At 32.8% G+C, this 12,180-nt stretch overlaps 1 protein-coding gene across 4 annotated transcripts in view; it reads left to right on the top strand.

Annotated features, from left to right (window-relative positions):
- Window positions 1-9,163, top strand: part of LOC150092624 (uncharacterized) — a 79,328-nt gene extending 70,165 nt beyond the window's left edge. For all 4 annotated transcript variants that reach the window (XM_090414662.1, XM_090414664.1, XM_090414663.1 and 1 more), the window contains one exon: window positions 3,346-9,163. In XM_090414662.1, the coding sequence (XP_090270788.1) occupies window positions 3,346-7,633 (4,288 nt within the window). In that variant the 3' untranslated portion in view covers window positions 7,634-9,163. The remainder of the gene's footprint in view (window positions 1-3,345) is intronic.
- The last annotated feature ends 3,017 nt before the right edge of the window (window positions 9,164-12,180 follow it).

Genomic DNA, 12,180 nt, shown 5'->3' with positions numbered 1-12,180 from the left:
TTTGGTCTATTATTGTTCTTATTGCTAGTATTGCTTCACTAGTTCCTTTATCATTCTGGAATATCCAAACTGATCTTCATCTAAATAATTAAATTTTTGATTTTATTCTATGCTTCACTATATTTAGTATGATCTTTGAGGCATGATTAAGTAAACTTAATGTTCAATAATTTTTATAGTTTGTTGCATTCCCTTTCTTCAGCATTGTTACAATCAAACTTTTATAGAAATCAAATACTTCCTGTCCCTCTTGATAGATTGTATTGCATCTCACAGATTTTTTTTTTTTTTTTTAGAATTTCAGCAGGTATTTCACCTGTTCCTACAGTTTTCCAGTTAGGTGATTCATTAATTATATATTTGGTTTTATCCTTTATCCAAGTGTAAGCAAACAAAGTTTGCACCTGAAGTACTTTCAGGACTGGGGCAACTCGTGGTAAAGGTGGTATAAGTTCTCATCACTTGCTTTAGTATCTCCCATAATGTAAAGCACATCTCCTTGCAGACATGTATAATGCTATGCATTAAGGGAAGGGTCACTATCCATACCCGTTTCGACCTTTAGTCGGAGCCAGCCACAGAGGTGGTATAAGTGACTTCTCCATGACTTCCACCTTAGTATCACCACCTTTAGTCTTGACCACGAGTTGTCCCAGTCCTGAAAGTACTTCAGGCGCAAACTTTGTTTGGTTACACTAAAAGGATAAAACCAAATATATAATTAGTAGCACAGCCAAGTGAAAAAACTTCCATAAACTATCTCTAATCCAGAGAATTTTAGTAATAGGGTGTGACACCCTTTGGCAACTCGTATAGGTAAATATGACTTCTCTATGACTTCCACCTTAGTATCACCACCTCTGGGTCTGGCTCCCACTTCTGTGCAAAAGCACATCATCAGAGATGTGAGAGGCTCTACTCAGGGGTAGGTGTTTGCCTGTCACTGAGTGGAGCCACTGTCAAGTTGGATGGTCCTTTGATCACTTGTAGGGAGTGGTCTGGGGGAATGCCTAATTTTTAGAGAGGTCTTTACTTAAACAGCACCTCAATAAATCGAAACTGGTCTGGGTAGTGACCCTTCCCTTAATTCATAGCATTATACATGTCTGCAAGGAGATGTGCTTTACATTATGGGAGATACTAAGGCAAGTGATGAGAACTTATACCACTTGACCACGAGTTGCCTCAGTCCTGAAAGTACTTCAGGTGCAAACTTTGTTTGCTTACACATGGATAAAGGATAAAACCAAATATATAATTAGTAGCACAGCCAAGTGAAAAAACTTCCATAAAAAGAATTCATTAATATCTCTTAATTTCTTTATCCAGTATCTCTGGTCCATGATTTTTTTTTCAAATTCATATTTTGGTTTGATAATGTCATTATTCATATTTTCTCCACTGTGTAAGTCTTCAGGATATTCCTTCCATCTCTATCTGTTATCAGTAAGTAATTTCCCTTTTTTTCCCTCTTGTATAACTTTACTTTTTGTTTTGGAATTGCAGGTATGCATGGCAATTATTCGATATGCCTTGCCAGCTCCTCCTGTTTTTAATTTATATTCAACTTCTTTACATAATTTTTCTATGCAGTTTTCCTTTACTTTTTTGCATTCTTCCTTAATCTTGTTCCTTAGTCTTCAATGACGTTCCTTGCCTTCTACAGGTTCCTTTTCCTTGCTTTGTTTTGTTCTTCTGTTAAGTATTTTATTTTTAATCCAAGGCTTCCGCAGTTGTAATTTTGTAAATCCAGTTTTCCAGTTAGGTAATTCATTAATATATCTTTTAATTCCAGTATCTCTGGTCCATGATTTTCTTTTTCAAATTCATATTCTGGTTTGATAATGTCATTATTCATATTTCCTTGCTTTATTTTGTTCTTCTGTTAAGTATCTTATTTTTAATCCAAGACTTCTGCAGTTATAATTTTTAAATTATTTGTAACACTTTGTTTGCTGATCTTTAAGTTATTTCCTTGATGGCCATCCAATCTTTTTCACTGTTCTTCTCAAGCAATACAATCTGTTTATTTTTAAATTCATTTTTTACATCTGAGGTCTTCAGTAGTTTAATATTCCATTTTCTCCTCCTTATTCTGTTTATTTTCTTATGTTTTATTTTACATTTTTCAATAGCTATAACAGGAGCTATAACAGGGAGTGGTTACTCCCTGTTATAGCTCCTGGGTAGCTGTAGCGTCTCTTGAGGATATCTTCATTTATTTTTAATATGGTTCATGTTTGAAAATATTTACTCACAGAAATGCACTGAACCAAAAGCTGAGAAGTCCATGATCAAATATTTTCAAATTTATGTGTTTGGTAAGCTACTCCATGCATTGAACATAATTTGGGCTTTCTTTTTCAACTCATCTATCACTGTCTATTTATCATAAATAACACATGGATATTATTTTGTTCCTACTTAACTATTTTTTACTTGCTACTGACATAGCAATTAACCTTTACACTTTGCAGTACATGTGCTCTGCCTGCAATGTACAGGCAAAAAAACTTAACTGAGAAGTGTTTGTGGCCTGCGCTTGTCATATATATATATATATATATATAGGCTGAAAGTTAGAGCCACAGTTACATGTTCAAAGAGCCACATGCAGCTTGCAAGTCTCACATTGCTGAATTATCGGGTTTAGGACTGCAACAGTTGTCTCCATACTCTCTCCCTCTTCCCTGATCTCATATGAAATTGCCTTAGCTTTAGACTCAGCTATCAGTGATGGCTGTGGGTGAAGCCCACAGAGTTCACCATAAAAAATGGTGAACTACCCTGTATAAATCTCACCAGGAATACTTTGGGGGCAATGCCTACAAAGTCACCTGTGGTCGGAAACGACTGAAAGGGAAAATCAGTCAGTCAGGTGAAGCCCAACTGCTCACCAGTCTCCCAAAAAAAAGTTAGCTAGGACTAATAACTCTCCCTGCCCCTTTTAGAATAGAAGATTTGTATATAATCAATAAATCTTGTAGTGTGCATTGTATTCTACTACAAAATGAGTAGGTGGAACTCTTTAGATTTGACTTTTTTTTTTTTTTGGAAATCAGTTTGTAGTCAATCTCCTACTCTTCCTATCACTAATACTTATTTATATATATTTCGTGTGCTTGTTCTAACTTTGAGAGCTAAAACCCTACTTCTCTATCCAAAGATCTATTAATGGATTTGGTGGAGTATCCTGCTGTGATTAGACCTTGGTGGCATCATGAAATAATAATAATAATATGAATTAGAAATATTGAATTGAGTATATCACTTTGTAATGTCAGTAGAATAATTTAAAAATTAAATCTTGTTGATAATATAATTTTTTTTTTTCCTTTTTGGTAGGAAAATGAATTCTTCTGTAGCCATGACAGATTCATTATCAGCTGTGGATCCTAAAGAGGAAAAAATTTGGTTTCCTGGAAATGGCATAGGCAGTAGTGATGTACAATATTCACGGAACATCTTGGTTAAACATAACATACTAGAAAGTTCCTTAAAAAGGGAAGCTTTGACCAAATACGAAATGGGGAAACAATACAGTTGTTGTGGTATTACTTTTAACACTTTACAAAATTATTATAAACATAAGAAAAGTAGGAAATGCCAATCTAGAAATGTTCGAAGAAGAACATGTTCCTACTGTGGTCAGCAATTTCGTTTTCTCATTTCCTTTAGGAGACATCGGTTGATATGCTGGAGGACATTGCAGAATCAGAACAGTCCAGGAAAAATAAAACTTGCAGAAAGGGCCGATAGTGATAATTACATAGCTGACTCCCTTATTGAAGATGGGTGTGACCAAAAAACTGAAAATGCTGTTTTGAATGCTAAATCACTTACCAGTAAACTCGAGATGTTACAGGAAGAAAGTCATAGACATTCTAAGAAATTCTGTGAAATATGTGGTTTGAAATTCCGATCGGATGTCCATTATCTTGTACACAAAAGTAACAAGGGACTTTGTCGCCAAAGACCATATACTTGTGAGAAGTGTGGTAAAGTATTTAACACTGTTCACCATTTGATTTCTCATGAAAGCCGCAAAACTTCGTGTAAGCGAGTGCCTCAAGCAGAGCTTGCAGCTAAAAGAGGGAAAAGAATAAAGCACCCTTTTAATGAAGAAAAGAAAGACAATGAAAAAATTCAAATAGATGAAAATTCCTCAATCGAAAGCTCTCAACAGCAGAAACAGATATCTAAAAAATCTGCAAAGCATCTAGAATACCCTCAGTTATATAAACAACAACAACATACCAAGTTGTCATTGGAAATAAATGAAAAGGCAGGGTCTTCATTAAAAAGAACAAAAAAGATTACCAAAATGCAATCATTAAAAAATGAAGCTTCTCCAGATAAAGTATCTGCAGATAAACTGCCTGTGTTATTTATCAAGAAAGTTCCAAAATATGAATGCAAAAAGTGTGGTAAAACACTTGCATCACCTCATAGTTTGAAAGAACACCTTAAACGCAAATATCCTTGTAAACCAAAAGCTGTTTTAGATGATTGTTCTGCAAAAGAAACTTCTTTACCAGTTGAGTTGATTTTTGATAATACAGATGAAAGAAAAGAAAGCTTAGATTTATTAGAAGAAAAAAATTCTTCCATCAAAATAGAGCAGCAAAGTAATTTTCAGCTGGCAACTCAGAAAACGCTTAGTTATAAAAATGTTGATAGAAAAATTGTAAATAAATACCGTAAACTAACTGCAACTCTTACTGATACAGGACAAGTTAATGAATCCAATGAAAATATTCCATGCAGTGTTTGTAATAAGATTTTCACAAGTACACATAGTTGGAAAAGTCACTTTAAAAAACACGACATATCTGATTTGCATACAGGCCCAGTGAGTTGTTCTATATGTTCTTGTATGTTTGATTCTATGTACTTGTTTTTATGCCACCAGAGAGAAAACAAACACTTTGGAAAAGCTTTCAAAAGTAGAATCCAAGAGTGTTATTGTCCTTTTTGCAATCGAAAATTTTTATATGTTGGCAGAAGAAACAAACACATTTACCAGCATGAAACTGATCATCCAAATGAGGTAAAAAAGTTTATAGAAGAAACAACATGCAAGTTTTGTACTAGAACATTTGTATCAGAAATTCAAAAGTTAGCTCATGTTGCAGTAAATCATGCAAAACAAGATAAAGAAGGAACAGAAAATAAGTCTCTAAACAATGACATATCTATAACTTCTGCACCAAAACCTGTTAAATACGTGAATAAAAAAAGAAAAGCTTATGACATTGATATAGGCTTTAATACATCCCTTCACAATATTTATTCAGTAGAGCAGAACAAAATGCCTGAAAAATTATTAGATCAAAAGAGTCACAACATGAAAGCTCAAGATGGAAAAATGCTATCTGAAAATACACCTCAGTGTAAACAGTGTTATCAAGAATTTGATAACTTAAGCAGCCTTAAAAATCATGTGCAACTTGTACACAAATGTAATAAGGTATTTCAGTGTACTCTATGCAAATTTACTTTTCCAAGTTTAGTGAAAGCAACCCGACATATCAGTAGAAAGCATAAAAATATTCCCCAAGATGATTTAATAGAAGAACTGAATATAAATACAGATATAAAAAAGGTTTCCAAGAAATTAAAAAACATTGATAAGCGAAATATAATTCAGGAGAAATATTCAAGCCATAATAGTATACATCCATATCTTGAAAGTTATATTAGGAAAATTAATGATGAATCAGGACGAGGTCTTTATTCTTGTACCCTATGTAATATAAACACTTTCACTAAAATGTCTGCTGTTCATCGTCACTGTAGATCCAAACTTCATAGAACAAATTTATTCCAGCAGACAGGAACTGTAGGAAATCTTGATATGTCTATCACACATATTGCACCATTTATCTGCTCTGTGTGTAATCAATCATTTACTAGCGTGACTGATTTTTTACCTCATCGCTTAAGTCATTTTAATACTAATAAATCAGATATAACTAAAATTAATGAAAGTGTATTATATAAATGTGAAATTTGTTCTAAAACTTTTACTCATCAAAATAGAGTACAGGCACATCTTGTTTGGCATCTTCGTGCTAATAAAATTCCTCCTGTATTTCCTGCAATAGATATGTATAATTCTGAAGCAAAAATTGTTTCATCCTGTAAAGCCAAAATAGAAAATGATATACCTGGTCTTGTTAAAGGACCCATCATTCGTGTAGCAAAAAAGAGCATAAGTAAAATATCAAGTGATGAAAAGTCATCTACAGTAGAAAATGAGCAAGAAACAACCTTTAGGAAAACATGCGAAAAATGTAATTTGCAGTTTACCACAAAACAGCATTTTACCTCTCATGTTCGTCGCTATTGTAGAGCACAGTTTTCTTGTGCAGAATGTGGAATGACTTTTCCAGCAAAACGTAGTTACAACATTCACAAAACTAGGTTTTGTAAAGGTAAAGAAATAAATAACAGATTCCACTGTCGTCACTGTTCTTTGGAGTTTCACTCTCAAGATGATTTGGGTTGGCATGAAAAAAGTTGTCGGAAAGTGAATAATTCTGAAAGAGGAGGATATGGTAATGGTCTGTTATCTGAACATATTGAATGTAAATATTGTACCCAGTCTTTTGTGAATGAAATCTTTTGTCGTGAACATGAAAAAAGTTGCTTAAAACAACACAAATTTGCTACTTTGCAAAGTGAACTTCAGAACAAAGGCAATACAAGTGCTTCTAACTTAGATTATAAAGGAAATAGTCAACCATCTGAAACTTTCTTGAGCAAGGAATTGCAATCATATAATCATAAAACATTGGAAGATAATCCTGGCCATTTGACCCTTAATCAGGACTCACCAGCACTGCAAGATTCACAAGGACTCAAAAAACATTCTTTAATTAATCATCTGGATGGACAGTACAGTGATACTAGTTTGTCCTGCACACAGTGCAAAGTAGTTTTTACTGACCATCACAGTTTCACTGAGCATCTAGTCAACCATTGTGTCAGTTTGAATCATCAAGAAAAAAATATTCTTGAACAAAAAAATTGTCCAAGATTATCATGCAGCAATCATGCCATTGAAATTGGTGAAGAAATCAATAACAAAACTGAACTTGGTATTATTGAGAAAAATTTTGATTTAAAGAAAAAACTTGGGATAGATTGCTTTTTTCCTGATTTAGATAGTGGCAATCATGATAATACTGAAAATAGTGAAAAATGCTATACCTGTGCTCCACTATGTGAAGAATCTTTGACCAAAGAGCAAAACTTTGGAATATTACCAAGAGATGCTTCTTGTCCAGACGTTTTAGAGGTCCTCAGAGAGAATTTCTCTCACTTATTATATCTCCTAGTTGCTGATCCTGAATTGATGACACAGTTGGGATGGGGTCAAAAACTAATAGATTTGGTTTTGCAGGATGTTTTGCAGCATATGGGCCAAGAACCATTGTTCCATCATAGTGGACTAACTGAACTCGAATGTTTAAGAAAGAACATTAAACTTCTTTTGGAAATTTGCATAAAAGACCACATCATGGATGAGTTTAGTGGGGAGAATAAGCTAGTAGATGATGTAGTTGTTGAAGTATTGGGAATGTGCAGTGCATCTTTGAATAAACAGACTGTTGATAGTGGCACATAAAAAATATTGCAACAGCAGAAAAATGAAGTATCAGTGATGTAATTATTTTAATTTGAAGAGTTTCTCTGTAAGATGTTATACATGAGAGAACACCGAGAATACATGATTTTAGACTGAAAAATGCTGTGTACCATAATTACATTAAAATAATTGTTGGAGAGTTGGAGTTTTATATACTGTTTCAAGTTATCACATATATCTCTGTGTGCAACTGGTATGTACAGTTTTTTGAATTATATAAGAACATTTTTTCATATGAGCCCTGTTGTCAGAGGATGTTTTAAAAGTACAGATTAATTTTAACTATTCATTCTTGATCAGAAAACAAAACTTGCCAAACAAAAAAGATCTTCAGAAAAAAATCTTTCGATTAAACAGTCCTTTTTACTATATGTCAATTAAGGACTGGTCTAGAATTATTTATGAATAAGTTCATTGCTGAAATCCAAAACATATTTGTTAAATTTTATTTCCATATTTTAATGAGATAAAAAGTTTTTTAACACATGATCTATGTTTTAAAATGAACTTGCACTTTTTTACTAGTTAATGAGAATTAAATATACAGAAAAGTTGAAATATTTACAAAGAATAATTTTACTGACATTAATTTTCTTTTGATGTTTTTATTTTAAACATTGCTTTATGTGAATACGGTGTTCTCTGGTTATAACATGAGATAAGTGTGTGTGCATAGTTCTGTATTATAATGTATATTGCAGTAGTCAAGTGGCCAAGTTTGCTATGACGCATGGCAAACTTGGCCCGTTTCCTACAATATGTATTATTATTTAATGCTGTTTACAGCTCTTAGTTTAATTATTATATCTAAAGTACAGTATTAGTGAATCATTAAAAACTATTGGAGTGATACTATACTGAGACACCCTGTAAAGACAGTATATTGTCACTGCTATTTTCTTGGATTATACAAGGTTTTCCATAGTAGGTTACAGTTTTAAACATTTGTATCTCTTAAATGAACAGAGTCAGAAGTGTGAAACAAATTGCTGTACATGGTTGTATTATGAGAGCTTTATTATGAGGTTGAGTTCTTGTGTTGATTATGTGCAGCACTGACAACAGATTTCACAGAAAGCAGATATGTCACATATGTTATTGCATAATGAAACATATGAAGGGCAGCATCAGTTTCTACATCTGGGACAAATTGTATTAGCCTCTCTTTACCATGAATCATAGAGGAACTTTGAGAAAAGACAATGTGCCCACTAGCTGGAGGAACTACTTTAAAAATGGAATATTGTTTATATAACATGGAACAACACATCAAACATTTGTAGAAAGTATATTCAAAATGAAATGTATATACTTCACCTATAATATAGTTTGTTTCATCTTTCTAGTGCTCTTCACTGTGATTAAAATTGTGACCTAATTCTGGACACCTGTATAATACATAAAATAGGTGATTTAAAGAATAAATTAACATGTTAATATTGGAATGTTATATATTCATACTGTAATAATTACTATAATAATAAATTGAACTATTAATAAAGTACAGAATATTACTTACTGATAATGTTTTGAAGAATGTAGTTTCATGTCTGGAAGTTGGTTGATGCATTATGATAATATGTAGAGGGAAGAAATGAAGCATTTTTTTACCTGCATTAGATTGGAATCTACGATATATGCAATGGCATTATAACCAGGGATCGCTATATTTGCATACCAAAACTGCCATACCTTCACAATATAAATTTTATTCTGACATCTATGGAAATAATTACTGTGATTAACACTAAATTCATTATGTAAGATATTTTTTATAGCGAAACCTATAGCATGATGCTTAGCTCATGTATATAGACAAACATCATCCTATTTCATAGTATTCTGTTATCCACTCGATATTTTGTTGTCCATCCGTGCTTTCTTTCTTAATTATTTTCACATTTTTGTTATCTGTGGCAATGAAGTATTTTACACTCTTCATCAATTGTTTGTTTAGTGGGAAGATCAGAGAGAGAGAGAGAGAGATCAAACATATTTCTGTAGCATTTTCGGGAATGCAAGATATAATTAAGGATTATCACTTTTGACATCTTATAAATAAGCAAAATGAATTATGACACTTAAAAACAACCAAGCAGATATTGCAGTTACTACTACTACTTGTCAGATGGGAACATTTTTATCTGTTTGTCCTTTTATAAGTACTATGATACTTGAGATTGGAGCTGTATATAAAAAGAACTTCCTATAGATTTTGTTGTCTAAAGTCAATTTATATGAAATAAACATTCTCGAATTTGATAGCTGATTTTGCCTTTCAGATAATAATTTTACCATTATATGTGGTATCAGATTTTAATGCATGAGATATATATTGAATTGTCGGCATAATTTCATTAATACAAAAATTTAAGAAATTAATAACCACATTTCATATTAAATGATGAATGCACTTAGTCTCATGTTTGGCTTAATTAAATCTTTAGCAGTTATAGAAATACCATAAATCTGTTTGAAAAAGTTCTATGCTTTCCTTTTCATAATTTGTCTATAAAATAAAATGCTAATATAGCATTTTACAGAAACCATGACTTTATGCCTCCAATTTTATACTTTCTTCAGTTTTATATATTTTTTCATTATTCTTGGCTTAAAATCGATAACACTGATGTCACATTTTAAATGATTTTATGTTTTTATTCAGTTTGTGATTATCTGAGTTCTGGTAATAGAATTGTATATTGTATTTAGTTTTCCATTTACAAAATGTTGGGATTTGTAATTTTTGTGCACTGCATTTGCCAAAAAATTTTTTTAATGTGTGAACCTAGCAGATGTTGCAAAATCGAAAGAGAGAAAATTTAATATTTTAACTTCTGGATGTGGGCAGGGTGTATCACACCATCCCCAAATTAACTCTAGTCGTATAATCTTTATAGTGGGTTAAGCATTTGTATAGCATGTTGATGGAAAGCACATGCTGATGCCTAGACAGGATTGCAGTATTCACTAAAATGACTGTAGCATTTAAGAACAATCTGTGGCTTTTGTTTGTTGGAAAAGTTTGGATTTTAATCTTGTCTTTTTGACAAGATTAAATTTTTTTGAGAATGTCTTGTAAATCATTCAATTGAAGTGAGCAGGATTTTTTTCTTTCTGTGACAGACAGACTGCTGCTATAGATATAATTCAGCTTACCCTGTGGTTTTTAACTGCTTCTGTTTTAATTCTAAACTAACCTGGTTTTACTTTTTCTGCAATCAGTTCTGGCATTTGTAGGCTCTTCCTCCTCCTTTGGAATGAAATTACTTGTGGAAGTATATGTTGCTGTTAGTATTTTCTTGATGCATTCAGCATCACCCATATTGAGAGACTCGGGTGGTAATAATATTTTGTAAACAAGCCATACAGATGAGAGCAAAAAGTTGATATCGTTGAACGTTGTATTCCACATGATTATTCACTACATCTGTTTGGTAGATTTCCTAATCAGTTTATTTCTATACATTTACCCTGCATTTCTGAGGTTTTATCAAGTGCTTATTACATCCCATGCTGATACTATATTTGAAACTGAGTAACATGTAACTTCTAACTGCATATAAGTACATGTACATATATACACATATATAACTATATATGAAGTTATATATACACATACACATGAATGTATATGTGTATATATAATTACATATATACACATATACATTCATGTGGCATTTAGGCATGTTTTATGTCTATCATTGAAGAGCATTGCCAGTCTGTTGTCGAACAGCATTCACTGAAAACACACACACTGCTATTTCTGATTCCTCATTATTACAATCTGATGAAGGCACGACAACAGACTTGTAGCAGAATCATTTGATGTAGATTTTTTGTGCATGAAATACCTATTTACACAGTCGCTGAATTTTCTTTTATGATAGTGTAAGCCAAGATGTGGGTTCACTTCAGTTTAATCTGTGATTTTGTGACATTGCAGTGCCCTCACTTTGCTGTGCATTTTCTCTGACCTTTAGCAGTTTTCTTACCATGCATTTCTTCCCAGAAGTACAGGAATAAAATACTTAAGAAGTGAAGAATTATGAAACACACTGGATAGTTAGACTGTATATGGGGGGGGGGGAATTGGCATAATAGCCAATTATTGCAAGAAAGGTTACCCTGTATTCCATACAGTATATGTTTTGCTGTATGCAGCAAAGTAAATGGGCTACTCCATGGAGTCCTTAGACTCATTGACGGAGGCCCTAACAACATGCCAAGTCATGGCAGCCACAACAAACTCTGGCAACCTATTCCACTCATTCACCACTCTTCAAGCAAAAAATCTAGTTCTAACACTCTTGCTCAGTTTCCAAGAATGGTCTCTAGTTCTCCCACCACCAGACCTGTTCGGAAAAATTTCCTCTGTATTAATTTTGTAAAAACCTTTCAGTAATTTGTATGTCTCAATCATATCACTCCTTTTCCCCTCACCCATTTTCTGTAAACCACAAATCTTCAACCGGTCTTCATAATGTTAATTCTATAGGCTTGCTACCATCTTTGTCACTCGTCTC

The sequence above is a fragment of the Typopeltis vanoorti genome, chromosome 25, assembly GCF_054136105.1.
Source record: "Typopeltis vanoorti isolate ZY-2024b chromosome 25, IOZ_Tvanoo_1.0, whole genome shotgun sequence".
Classification (NCBI taxonomy): Eukaryota; Metazoa; Arthropoda; class Arachnida; order Uropygi; family Thelyphonidae; genus Typopeltis; species Typopeltis vanoorti.
This window is presented reverse-complemented; position numbering and strand designations above follow the sequence as displayed.